General features: G+C 39.6%; 1 protein-coding gene across 1 annotated transcript in view; it reads right to left on the bottom strand.

Annotated features, from left to right (window-relative positions):
• Positions 1–39: 39 nt before the first annotated feature.
• Positions 40–14,246, bottom strand: part of TMPRSS6 (transmembrane serine protease 6) — a 39,170-nt gene continuing 24,963 nt past the window's right edge. The window contains exons 11-18 of the mRNA XM_060776992.2: positions 11,986–12,131; positions 10,309–10,407; positions 9,842–9,955; positions 8,624–8,740; positions 6,296–6,467; positions 3,399–3,670; positions 1,324–1,460; positions 40–257 (exon numbers count right to left, since the gene is read on the bottom strand). Of these exons, the coding sequence (XP_060632975.2) occupies positions 96–257; positions 1,324–1,460; positions 3,399–3,670; positions 6,296–6,467; positions 8,624–8,740; positions 9,842–9,955; positions 10,309–10,407; positions 11,986–12,131 (1,219 nt within the window). The 3' untranslated portion in view covers positions 40–95. The remainder of the gene's footprint in view (positions 258–1,323; positions 1,461–3,398; positions 3,671–6,295; positions 6,468–8,623; positions 8,741–9,841; positions 9,956–10,308; positions 10,408–11,985; positions 12,132–14,246) is intronic.

Here is a 14,246-nt window from a genome sequence, read left to right as displayed (position 1 = left end):
GCTTCAAAACACTGGAAAAGTAGCATGTTTAACAGAGGCAGTTCATCTGCTTAGGCTGTGACATCTCACGAGGAAAGGAAGTGGTTAGGTATTGTTCAGCTCAACATTGCTTGCTTCATCCATCCCATCACGCTGGTGATCCTGGTGTAGACTCCATAGTGGTTGGGACGTCCACATCCAATTCCCCAGCTTACCACACCAGCTAGAAACCACTTACCACTAACCTCCTGGCAAGCAAGAGGTCCTCCAGAATCACCCTAATAAAACAAAACAAGAACCATCAGTTCAATATTTTAAAGACACTAGATCCCATCTCATCTTGAAAGACAAGCTGGGTCAGCCATGGTTAGGACTTTGATGGGGGACCACTAAAGGATGCCATAGACTATATTTCAGGGGGAGGAAATGGCAAATCACCTCGGAGTATTCCGTGCCTTAAAAACTTTATTGAATCAATGGGTTGCCATAAGTCAAAGGCAGCTACACACATGGAGGGAAGAAAACCCTTGTTTTTCTGTACGAGGAGGTAGTAGCAGATGGAAGCAATGTGTTTTGCTACTCACACTCAGCAAAGACTTGCATGTAAATAAGCTTAGAGCCGAGCCAGAATTGCTCAGAAAACATGTTTTTTGAGGAAATGCATGTGAGATTTCTCTGTTTGTCATTCCTGTAGAAAACAAAACCATTTGGCAGAGTTTTCTCAGATTATTTTCCACAATAGTTCCTCCCAGTAAGCAAATGCTACTTCCTCCCCAGCCCTGCCTCAAAAAGACTTGATAGTGGAAGATGAAAAATTGTGGCCAAACGGAAAACTCTTCCATATAGTTGAAACCAGTGCTGAAATTTCTGGGGATTTGTAAAAAGGCACCATGATGTAATGAGTTGACTGGAAAGATATGTGTTGGCAGTTGACTGGCTGAGCATGCCAGGAGCCAGAATTCTGATTGGCTACTGTCTCTAGCTTGCTGCTGAGAGAAATGGTTTTAACTGCCATTTTTTCACCTTAGAGAGTGAAGCGAGTGCTGACTGGAAACAGCCAGAAAAGAAATGGCTGCCAACTCTCTGAAGACTGATCATTTCTAGGGCATGAAGCATATTTTAAAGACTGTTTAAAAGGACTGTTTATTCCCCCGGTTCTCTAAGAATTCAGAGAGACTACTGTATATATTGTTGCTCTATATGACCTTTTGAACTCAAGTAAAGTTACTGTTACTCTTTACACAAATCTGAGTGACACATTATTATACTGCAGGGTATATGTTGGTTCAGAAACAGTGGTGAAGCTTCTGTTTATTTACATTTACAACCTGCAACAAAAATTACCTGACAAGAGTCCTTATTTCCATCCTGGTAGCCAGCGCAAAGCATTCTCGGTGTGACCTGGTAGTGATAGGCCTCATTGCAGATGTCCTGCTGCACTAGCTGAACATCTGCTTTTTGCAAGATCTTGCTAGTGTGACCTGTGCAGGGATGAATTAGCAAGATTACCAAGACAGAGGGGAAAAGAGCACATATTTTTCTATTCATATCAATGAATTCATGACAAACTCCCTTTTTTTCTAGATACTTGGCTTTTTTATGCTTGGGTTCCAGGTCTGGTCAGTGTCCTAACCAACTGGTATTCAGATCTTTGTTCTGTGTATATGATAATCTTTTCCATCCTAAGTTATTTGTATATTTAGTGGAAAAGATCAACAAAGCATATAGATGGGGAATCTACAGGTAAACATTTAGGTGAGGTGTAATTGTTTGGAAATGATTTCTTACCTCCAACAAGAGGAACAAAAATGAATAAATAAATAAAACCCCACCATTATATTGTATTACATTATAATATTATTATCAATATTATATTATATAAAATATCTTATATTATTACCATAGCACAATATTAGTATTATATATTAGTATATTGTTGATGGGGGGAGGGGCTCCCAACTGGTGGCACAGGAGACATGGTGGAATTGTGTCTTCCTGGCTTTCCCCTCTTCACTCCAAAAATGTACAAAAATGAACAAAACACTTGTAATCTCTCTCACACAGATCATTTTTTCAGTCTTACATGAGAGAACAAAATAAGCAAAGATGTGAATCTCTATACCTCCACTATGGAGGCTATAACCAGAATCTGGGACCATAGAAACTTAGATGCTAGATTATGTAGAGAACCTCCATGGATGAAAGATACTCCCCTTTCCACAGAATTCATCTTGATAGAAGAACAGCAACTGCAAAGGGTTAACTTTTGATATGCATGGCATTCATAAAGGATCTCATATCCTCTCCTTTGTATAAAGGGTTTCCCCATGGAAAAGTGAAAACTTTCCCACATTTCTGATGCAACCCTGAAGCAATACCCTCAGGGGGGTGGATTTTTCATTAACTTCATGCGTTACAGAGACTCCAATCTATTTCTAGCTAACATACAATGGCCCAAAAAGAGTTTTGGATTCCCCATTGTTTTATGCTAAAATGACTTTCTCAAACAAAATCCAACTGGTGAAATAAAGAAAACCCAGAATGATCAGAAGTGAACTTTTGTGTACAAGCTTGCTTCATTTCTGGTGGGTATAATGAATTTCTGGGCTCATTCAGTTCTAGAGATACCCTAGTTGTGAAATTCTCAGTGTATGTTGGTTTTATCTGCTCTTGCAGATTTTAGGGATCTGGTGAAAAACAAGGAGGCCAAACAAGCAGGGATATAACTATGGGGGAGGACAAAATGAGGCCTTGCCCCAAACAAGAATTCTGCACCTCAACAAAATTTTCATTCCATCCCCAAATGTTTAACATTGCGGTAACTTAAAAGCTTCAGCTCATCATTTAGAAATACACTTTTGGCATCAAAAGAAAAGGCAACATCTTAATAGAATGCATTTACAATTCTAGACATGGATTATTTTCAAAATCTCACCCTCTTCATTCTAAGAATTTGAGAGGAGAAGGAAGATTTCAGAGGGGGAAGGGGCAAATTCTTATTTTGGCAGGCATTTGCCTTCATTTTGCACTCCCATAGCTAAAACCCTGTAAACAAGCCTGATGTCTGCCTGTTTTAAAGTATGATCAATACATAATTCCTTCTGTATGATGTTATGTAAAGGATCCACTAAGGGGCGCTTGAGAGAACCTTGTTGCAAACCATGTTATATGACGACACTCAATTTGAGCTTGTTATACCACACTGATCGTTCTCATTAGATATTGCCTAATAAAAATTGAAAACTTGAATGAGATGTCTGGCCAGGTTGGCTATCTTGAATAAATAAGCATTACCTGCACTCTTCTCTGCAAAGCTGAGGTTGCCTCATGGTTGTAAAAACATCCACAACCACAAAGCAATAGATTCTTCTTAAGTGATCCCTTAACAACAAACAATAAATGCTCACTGCTGCAAATACCTCCTTCCTTGACTGCCCCCCAGCCACTGATCCAGCACAGGAGGCCAGGTTCAAACAGATGGGAGCCAGCAGGTAGACAAATAGGTCGGATGAAGGCAGAATAAATGACAGGGTGGTCAAGCTGCAGCAGTGCCACATCATAGTCATGGCTATCTTCTTCATAGTAGGGGTGCTGCAAAATACGGCTCACTTTGAAGGAGACCTCATTGGGACTGCTGACATTCAGAAATTGCTTGCCAAGATAGATGGTCCAAACCGTAGGAGAAGCCTGGCTGGAAGACAAAAGGGGGTTGAAAGAGTTTTAGCAAGATTTCATAATGATATTGTATCCTGCCTCGCATTATTTATTTATCATGTCAGCAGCAGACCAAACAGTTGCATTGCATTTTTTAACAAACAAACAAACAAACAAACAAAACGCAAAGTTTGCAAGCTTGGTAGTTGATTAAATGTCCTTTGATCAGTAGCTGGCCACTTGGAGTGCCTTTGGTGTTGCTGCAAGAAGGTCCTCCATTGTGCATGTAGCAGGGCTCAGGTTGCATTGCAGCAGGTGGTCTATAGTTTGCTCTTCTCCACACTCGCATGTCATGGATTCCACTTTGTAGCCCCATTTCTTAAGGTTGGTTCTGCATCTCGTGGTGCTAGAGCGCAGTCTGTTCAGTGCCTTCCAAGTCACCCAGTTTTCTGTGTGCCCAGGGGGGAGTCTCTCATTTGGTATCAGCCATTGATTGAGGTTCTGGGTTTGAACCTGCCACTTTTGGACTCTCACTTGCTGAGGTGTTCCAGCGAGTGTCTCTGTAGATCTTAGAAAGATCGGGTTGCAAGGAGGGAAGGGTAATAAAATTGTTGTTGTTGTTGTTGTTGTTATTACTTACTGCTCCCCTTCTCTGGCTCTCATCAGGGCTGTTCCTACCATAAGACATAGAGAAGAGGTCTCCTCCGGTGGCAGATGCTGGAAGAAATATGTTGGCGGAGGCAGCTGTGTGCCAACTGCCCTTGTATCCAAGCTGGCATATTGCCTTTAAATGCTAAGAAAGAGGACAGTCATTGTCTGTGTTGAGCAAATATTCAACTGCCACCCTATTTGCCTTCTGAACTTGGAGTGGATAAGACTGCCATTTTGGTCTTAGAAACAGAGAGACTAGTGTTTACAGCTTAATCTGGCTCTCGCAATTTAGCAAAAATTGGATTCAGAAAAGCTTCCTTATATTAGTTCAGTGGTTCTCAACCTGTGGGTCCCCAGATGTTTTGGCGTTCAACTCCTAGAAATCCTAACAGCTGGTAAACTGGCCGGGATTTCTAGGAATTGTAGACCAAAACACCTGGGGATCCACAGGTTGAGAACCACCATATTAGTTCAAACTGCTTGTAATTTAACTCATTCCTATGCATTATAATTCAGAGATTGGAAAAGTTGCTTTTTTTGAGTTGCAGTTTCCAGAATAGGATACTGATCAGATAGGGAGGCGGGTGGTAATGGTTCTTTGGCGTTTCATGGAAAGAGATATCATTTTCATCAGTTGATTCCTGATCATTTTCACATCAAATGCCACAGACTAGTGAAACAGAGACCTTCAATTGTTCAGCTCAACTCCTTCCCCTGTAATGGTAAACCTCTGTCCGTGGGATACAGCTATTATAATAGCTTTTTTTTTGGGGGGGGGGGGGGAAGCTTCCACTTTCAATTAGTGGGATTATCCTTGTGAACCTTGGAATTGTCATCACTGGAACCCCATTTAACTGCACAAAATGAGCCCAATGTAGAGGATAAATTGGTTTAATTTGCATTTTGATCCTAAACCAATATGAAAATTGAAACATATTTAACCTGCAGTATTTCAACTTCTCTCATTTTTAAGAAAAATTTAAATTCTGAAGAATACAAATTACCTATACTGTATTGGTGAAGCACGCACACACAAAAATGAGCATGTTAATAAGGACAACATACAAATGCATCTCCTTGGGGGGAAATCCTGAAAAATGCAAATAGTTGTGCATAAAGGTGCATATTATGAAAAATACACATAAAATATGTTCAAAGTTTCATGTAAACCTTTATAAAATGGGCAGGCTGATGCATAAATGTAATGAAACTACCTTAAAATGAGAAATGGAAAATATTAGAGAGTGAGATATTATGCAACTCAATAAATTTCTGTGTAAAGTGTAGCCCCTGAGGAAGACTAAATCTGTTAGTGGCCAAAATGCTTTGGACTTTTTAGAACAAATTATCAGCCTATCAGCCTATGGAGCTTTGTCTCCTGATTTGCTTTGACTTCTCATATGCACTTATCAATCTAAGTTGGATTTATGCCTGTTTATATCACGAACAGGATGCCAACCTATAGATGAAGGTAAGCCTTTTGTACCATTTTATTTATATTGAGAATGTATACATTACACAATTGCAGCACTTTGATTTAATTATAATAGCTATGGAATCCTGGGTTTTGTAGTTTCATGAAGTACTTAGAACTATATGCCATTATGTCCCAATGTTGTAGTTTACAGAAGAGCAATAAGTACTTTCACAGATTACATTTTCCAAAATTCCATAGAAGGAAATGGTATCAAACTAATATAATTGTGCAGTATGAGCAAGTATATTCAGGAATCACATTTGCCAATATACTACCTATTCTGTTAGACTTCTTTGCAAATATCTTTGCCTTTTCTCCACCCTAAATAATTCAATGAATCAGCAAACAAATGGGCACCTAACTAGTACATAACCCTAATTCCACATTGAAATTAGACTGGACAGAATTGTACTTCCCTAAAATGGAACAAACAGCTCACTCAATTCAGTTGTAGGATGTAGCTAGATATAGACTTAGCCATTTTTTTTCACTTGTAATGTGCTCTCAACTCCATCTACCATTACCTCAATTTACCTGTCTTCCTGGAAGCAGTGAGCGGCAGCAATCACCCAGCGATCTGCAATCAGAGTTCCACCACAAACATGATGCCCACGAACCTGCAGACTAGCTTGCCATGGCCATTCCCCTTCCGCAGAATGAGTACCACCCACAATCCGGTTTGTTGGGACCTCCTGTTCTCCACACTCTGAAAGAAAGAAGCAGCATCTCCAGAATGCAGAACAACTGTTCAATGCATCCTTTCCCAACATCATATAGAGGGGTGGACTACAAATCTCATCATCCTCCAGATCCCATGATGTGGCATCTGGAGATCTTCAATTTGAGGAAGGCTGTTGTAGCGGGAAGGCATGGTTTTATTGATATTGTTGCTCAACAGCCTTCTTGAGACTTTTGTGCTGAATTTGTATAATATTTTTAAAAGATATGGCTAAAGAAAAATATAGTTTAGGTTTTCCTATATGACTGTATTGGATGCTTTACTAGCTGGGGATGATGGGAACTATAAAAGTATAGATCTAAAATCTAAATCTAAAATCTAAGCCCCAAACTCTCCTATATTAAGGCACCCCCTAATTCTTTATCTGCTCCTTTGTCATGTGTAGTTTCCTCTGACGAGACTAAGAGAATGTTTTGTTTTGTTTTTGCTTTAGCTACCTGCACCAACAGGACTTTTATATTAGAAATTAAAGCTGGCTCTTCAGCATAATGTGAAGCAAACATTTTGAATCTTATCCAGGCTGGACATTTAATTACAGTACATCTGCTGCATCCCTTAAGACCTGTTTGACAGACATCCATCATTACTACCACCTGAGAATCTAATAGAACAATCATATATTTCTAAATTTAGGAGCAAACACTATTACATTCAGTGAGATGGGACTTATATCCAGATAAACACACACAGCAGGAACAACAAAGAATCTTATGGCACACTGAAGACTAAAACCATCTGCCTGGCATAAACTTTCATGAACAGCTTACACCAAGTAAAACTTACTTGATTTTATTAAAGTGCAGTCAGAGCCTTTGGACTAAATTCAGTTATTAATCTCAGTTACAACAGTTCCATTGGATCAATGGGAATCTGACAAGTCAACACTGATGTAACTGCTATCCATTCAAGGGAACTACTGTAAATGGGTCTAACAAAGAATTTTAGGCATTTATTTTCCCAACGACAAAACAAAACAACAAATATCTTACAACTGTAAACTAATGGTGGGGAACTTTTGGCCTTCCATATAGCTTGGGCTGCAACTCTCACAATCCTTTTCCATTGAGCATGCATGCTATGATATCTGGAAGCTGAAGCCCGAAACACTAAACAGCACAAAATTTTCTCATCTCTTGAGTGCCTAAGAATGCAATCTCATAATTACACTGCTTCTTCATCTATTTGTTTGAAACCAATACATGAAGAAAGGGATACCTAGTCTACTTTTCCCCTTGTTTCTGACCTTCTTTGCATGGACTGCCCATGCAAATAGGAATTTCTCCTTTGATTTATTGCTTTTCACATCAAGGAAAGTGAAGACGTGAATCTAGGTGCTCCCTTCTTGGCATGTTGATTCAAATTAGAGACCTAACCCCTGAATATAGCTATTATCAGCCCATGACAGAAAGACATAATCTCCATCAATTTCTAATTGAAAGCAGGGCTGATAATATCAACAAGCATTGCAGCAGTGGTAGTCTCCTCAATTGTCAACCCCCGCCCCAACACACACACTCCTTTTTAGGTGAAGGTGAAGTAATGGATTTAAAATTTGAATTTCTCATTTAATTTTTTCTGTACATAGATTGGAAGCAATGCCATCCTGCCTTTTACCTCAATCAGCAAATGATCCTGAGCTGGATTTATTTATTTATTTATTTATTTATTTATTTATTTATTTATTTATTTATGGCATTTATATGCTGCCCTTCTCACCCCTAAGGAGACTCAGAGTGGCTTACAAGATATATATATACATACAATATATTATATTATTAACATAGTACAGTATTATATATTACTATATAGTACTATACCATTATATTGTAATATTAGTAATATTACATGTAATATAAAATATATAGTTACAATATTGTATTATTATTAGTAGTATTATATTGTATTACATTATAATATTATAAATATTATGTGTATATATTATATTATATTATTAGCATAGCACAGGAGAGAGGTGTAATTGTCTTCCTGCCCCCCCCCCCCTTCACTCTGTCCCAAAGCAGCAGTTGGTGCTCGGGAGAGGGGCTCCCAACTACAAGAAGAATGAGCTTTTCCAGTTCCCTTGTTATTAAACTAGAAAAGACTTTTACTCATTAACATCTCACCACAGTGCATTTCATCAGATCGATCCTTGCAGTCAGGAACGGAGTCACATTGAGGATTGGGTTTCTTCACACAGCTCCCATCAGCACACTGGTAAGTGAAGAGTCCACAAGGAACCCCTGGAATGACATATTGTGAGGGTGGATGGGAATTAGATGTTCCTTCGTCCTGCTGCTGCACAACTACTGTTGCTACTATCAGCCACTGTTCAAATGGTCTACTAACATCCACTAGGGAGTGATCCATCATGACAGAAAAACAATGTGGCACAGCTCTCTTTGAGCCACACAACTACAGCATGCTGGACAAAAATAATATCTCTGGTTATTCCCCCTCATAAAAAATTCCCTGATAGTGACAGGTAACTTCAACAAAAGTAAAAACGCAAAACTATAATGGCAGAAATACTAGGGTAGATGGAGCAGGAAAGAGATATAACAGAGGTAGTTCACAATAGGGACTTAAATCTTGACTTATTTCATTTTTGCCTGCAAGAAACAAAGAGCTTCCGGAGTTTCCTGGCCACTGAATTGAGAAACTGTGTGATGGATGGATGGGCAGAGAGACAGACAAAGCACCCCCTGTGACAAATATACCTTAGTGCTTTTGTTGTGTAACTTTTTCACACAAAAGAATTCTAAATTCCAAAATCTCACACAATAGGTTTACGATTCCTCTATGGGGTATCTCAGTGTTTTTCTCATTAGTGTAAAAATAAAATTGCTGGTATTCTTTATAATTTTAGTACAAAGATATTACAGTTAGTACCACACTAAAGCCTTTAAAATAAATGAATAAAACTACACTCTTTTAAGTGATCACAACTCTTTACATGAAGAATTTATATGGGAGATTGATTGAAGCTAGATTGAAACTGCAGTTTGGGTGGAGAGGTGGCTAACTTTTCCATTCCATGCCATTTTGTCACTAAGTGTCACTTCTTCAATTTGTTCATATTCTCCCCAATGCTAATATTCTCTGCAAAAAGAACATGACTGAAGAGATGCTAGCTTACTTGAGTGCCATTTTTCTTGCAGAGGGGTAATAAATATTTAATAAAGAAAACCAATATTTGATACCTATCATCTCTCTATTGAAGGTTTTAAAAACCCCATCTTAGTCTTCACTAAGCGTAAGCCAGTAAAACCATGCCAGTGACATTCCATTTTGGGTGCTAATGTTCTGTTCCAATAACCTAACAAGGTCTTATGCTCCCATACCTTCATTGCATTGCTCTTCATCACTGCCATTGGCACAGTCTAGATGCTTATCACAGACCTTAGAGAACTCAATGCAGGTGCTGTCTTCCTGGCACTGGAATTTTCCTGGGCAAACTGAAAAATTTCAAAGCACAAGAAGAAAAGAATAACGGAGAAAAGAGAGTTGTGTAGACAGAAGAAGATGATCCTTTATAGTTTTAAATAACATTCTAAGAGAAGATGCTTTCTGCTTCAGCTTGTATTTGCATCCCCCAACATTGCTTCCTAAATATAATATCTCGTTGGTTTTGGAATAAAGATGTGTTTGGAAGAAGTTCCTCAGATATTGACCAGTGGATAAGAATAGCCTCTCTTGAATTGAATGTATTAACACCTCTGAAGGTTTCTCTCATTCTGACTTCCTTGTTGGTCTCGGCAAACCAATGCCTTTGACAAGAAAGGAATGGAAATAAAGAATGACAACTCACCACAATTTCTCTCATCTAGTCCATTGGGGCAGTCCTCAATCCCATCACAAGCTGGCACACATAGTCCATTCACTGAGCAAAGGAATTCTCTTGGACAGGCTAACAAAAAGGATACAAGAATGCTAGTGGTAGAGATCATTGGTGGATTGTGTATAAAACTACTCAATGCAAACATTTATTAATTAATTATTTATTTACAGCATTTATATTCTGCCCTTCTCACCCCACAGGCAGATTACAATGCAAACATTCAGTGCCATTTAGACATACAACATATATAGACAGACACAGAGGCAATTTAACATTCTTGCTTTCAGGCTTCATGAGGGTATGCTCAATTCTGGCCACAGGGGGAGCTACCACTTCATCGTCTCCTTGTGACACTGAGACCTTGATGGAGTACTTCCTCATTCTTACACCCCCCCCCCCCCCCCCGCATAAAGTGGTATCTAAATTTCGTACTTGACAGATGCAACTGTCTTTCAGGCTGCATAGGCTGATGGCAACCTAGACTATTAATGGTTGGGAGCTCACTCCAACCTGGGCTGGTTTCAAACTCATGACCTCTCAGTCAGTAGTGAGTTAATGCAGCTGGCTACTAACTAGCTGCACCACAGCCTGGTCCATATCTTTGTGACTTCCCACCAGGAAGCTACCAAATCCTATGGAGACACTATTATGGCCACTAAATGGTCATTGAGGGAGTAGTAGTGGGTAGGAGAGGAATAGCCCAGAAATAGAGATAAGCCTCCCTCTTTGCTCCTGTTTGCTATAGGGAGAGGAAATAGAATTAGGATCTTGTCCCCCCCCCCCCCCCTCGCTCCCTCTCTCTCTGGCCAGATGAGAGGAATTCACCTCTTCCCACTCATTTGTCAGGGGTGATTTGAATGCAGTATTCCTGCTTCTTGGCAGGGGGTTGGACTGGATGGCCCATGATGTCTCTTCCAACTCTTTGATTCTATGATTCTATGATCTCTGTCAGTCTCATTTGCATTGTGACAGTGGTCCTACAAAATCTGGCAACTGCCTGGGCTGTGGATTTGCATGGGATGTATATATATAAAAAAGCCTTTTGCGCCCCTGTAAAAGCAAGCATGTGAAGAAAGAATCCTGGCCAACCCGTGTGTTTTTCAAATAGAAAAAAGAAATGTAGGGGGGGGGGGGGAACCCAGACAAGGAATGCAAATGTTCTGGGTCTATATTTCTGGTCACTCTTTATAGTGATTGACAGACAAGCTCTTGAGGAAAAGGACACTGTTTCATTTTTCCACAATACAGATTTAACATCTGGAATTCCAGAAACCAAAATTGCCCACATGGATGGCTAAGATAGCAACACCTTTGCTTTCTAATGGTTCAATATACATAAACTTTGTCTTAAAAATATTGTGTATAAACAATGTGGTGATTGTGTATAAAATAACCTACAGGCTATATGTAGAAGATGAAGGTGTATATGACACATCAGTTAAATGTCCTGTTGAGACTCAGGTTTTTATCTCCAAGATATCTCATTATGTATGCACAGTATATACAAATAAAGATATAAAATCTGAAAAAAAAATCTCAAATTAAGAGCACATCTAGTTCTGAGCATTTGGACAAGGGCTATTCAACCTGTATTTCACATAGCTAGGTGGCTGCTACTGCTGGTAGAAAATTCAATGTTGTACTTACGATTTGATTGATTATATAGACTGTAAGCAGCCTGCACACCAGGCCCAGTTAGGGTGATCTGGGAAGTGAAATTGATGGTGACACCAGCACTGGACACCACAGGGATCCTTTCAGCATAGGCTTGCAAAGTCCGTAGGCCACACAACCTGATTGTGAAAAGGAATGAAAGAAAAGAGAAGACAGAATATCCTAAAGGTGACATTGCTTTCACGTAAGATGGGAAAAAGAGGCAACAATGTGCTTTGTAAAACCCAATGCATAAGGGATATAGAAGCAAAAATGAGCCAGCCAGATGCAGAGGTGATTCTAGATTTGAGGAACCATTTTCCAATAAACGTATCGGCTACTGCTGATACCCACATTTTCCTAGTATAGGAGGAGGGGTCCCTAGCTGCTTCCTTTAAAAAAAAATGAATGGCTGCACCATCAGGCTTCCAGGAGCAGCAACTTACTTTTCTCTTTCAGAAGGAGCAACTTTCTTTTCTCTTCCAAAACACATAAATATAAATAAATACTAGCTTGGAAGAGTCTAGAGCCATACACATGGTTCCGGCCCAGCTTACTTGTCTAAATGTATCTTCCTCTACATCCCGCCTCAGACTTTAAGATAGTCCGGAGAGGCCCTGTTCTCAGTCCCACCTTCTTTGCAAACGCATTTGATGGGGACAAGAGACAGGGCCTTCTCGGTGGTGGCCCCCCGCCTCTGGAACACCCTCCCCAGTGAGATTAAGTCAGCTCCATCCCACCTCTCCTTCAGGAAGAAGGTTAAATCATGGTTCTGGTTCCAGGCATTTGGGGAGCAGGCTTGATCGTGTCCATTGGCAGTTTACGCAAACTCCCAATGGACAGGCTCTGACAAAGTCTTGGGATGCTGAATTGGATTTGATTTGGCTAAATGGTTGTTAATAGTTTTTTAAATGGATCTTAACTTAATGGTTTTATTTAATGTGTAATGTTGTGATAGATCGTGTATGCATTCTGTATGTGTTGGCATCAAATTGTTGCCATTGTAAGCCGCCCTGAGTCCCCCTTCGGGGGTTGAGAAGGACAGGGTACAAATGTTGGAAATAAATAAATAAACATATGCATAATCTTGGGGCTCATGTAAACTTTGACCACACCTTATGTAAAGCACTACCCATATCTGTGGGAGATACATTTCCAGCTGAATTGCTTACTGGCTTGGAATCAGATTAAAACCACATATACATACACACACTATTGAATTTCCTCAATTTTGGTATGAGCATGCCATAAAATTGTGCTAGACGTACCCATTCTAGCAATTCATTAGGTTCTCGAAGGCAACTCTATGGTAACTTCTGTATGAAACCCGAACTATCCGAGACCTACTTGGTTTTCGGAAAGCCTGTAAAACCTTTCTCTTCCGACAAGCTTTCGATGGGTGAATAATTCGGGACTATGTCTGTTCTTGTTTTTATTTTATTTTAAAGTTAATTGTATTGTTTTAATCTACTGCTGTAAACCGCTCTGAGCCAAATTGGGAGTAGCGGTATACAAGTCAAATAAATAAATAAGTAAATAAATAAGGTATACCATAAATTGTTTGAAGTATCTTGCACATTCCTAAAAAGACCATTTTCCTCCTGAGCATAAATACAGGACCTGAAACCATGGATATGAGTTCTACTATTATGGGGATTTTACAGCGAATTAGGAAAACCAACTTTCCTTCTGATACAGACTCAAGTGCTTTCAAAAGGTTAATTAAGGACAGAAACCCAACAACTACAGTTCTCCTTGGCCCAGAGATGTAGTGAAAGGAAAGTACTACATCTCATGAATTTCTGCCTGTCACACAGCCGTTAAAAGTGCAGAGCCAGAAGAACTGAGAGTACAGAGGATGTGAGGCATTGGGAGCAGATGGGGAAAACATTTCCCAGCTGCTGCCTTCTTGGGTGGTGGGAGGTGACCAAAGGGGGCGAGAGGAAGGAGGGGAGACAAAATAATTTCAACTTACTGAGAAATAACTAGAGTGAAGAAGCAATTGAAAGTCATTTCATTAAAGGATGTAATTAGAGTTGGTGATAAACAATTTGGGGATTTAAACATGAGTGAAACTGACTGAGTAGTTTGAAAAGTAATGGCTGCCCTTACTCACTGACTGATATCCTGGCACATTTCAACAAGAAACAGTCTCATTGAACACAGTGACACTTATGGCTCTTAGATAGGCATGGGGTGCATCATCAGTCTCTGAATTCCCCTGTGTCTTTTCCAAAATCAAAGCAAGATCAATT

This window comes from Anolis sagrei, chromosome 5 (genome assembly GCF_037176765.1).
Source record: "Anolis sagrei isolate rAnoSag1 chromosome 5, rAnoSag1.mat, whole genome shotgun sequence".
NCBI classification, from domain to species: Eukaryota; Metazoa; Chordata; class Lepidosauria; order Squamata; family Dactyloidae; genus Anolis; species Anolis sagrei.
This window is presented reverse-complemented; position numbering and strand designations above follow the sequence as displayed.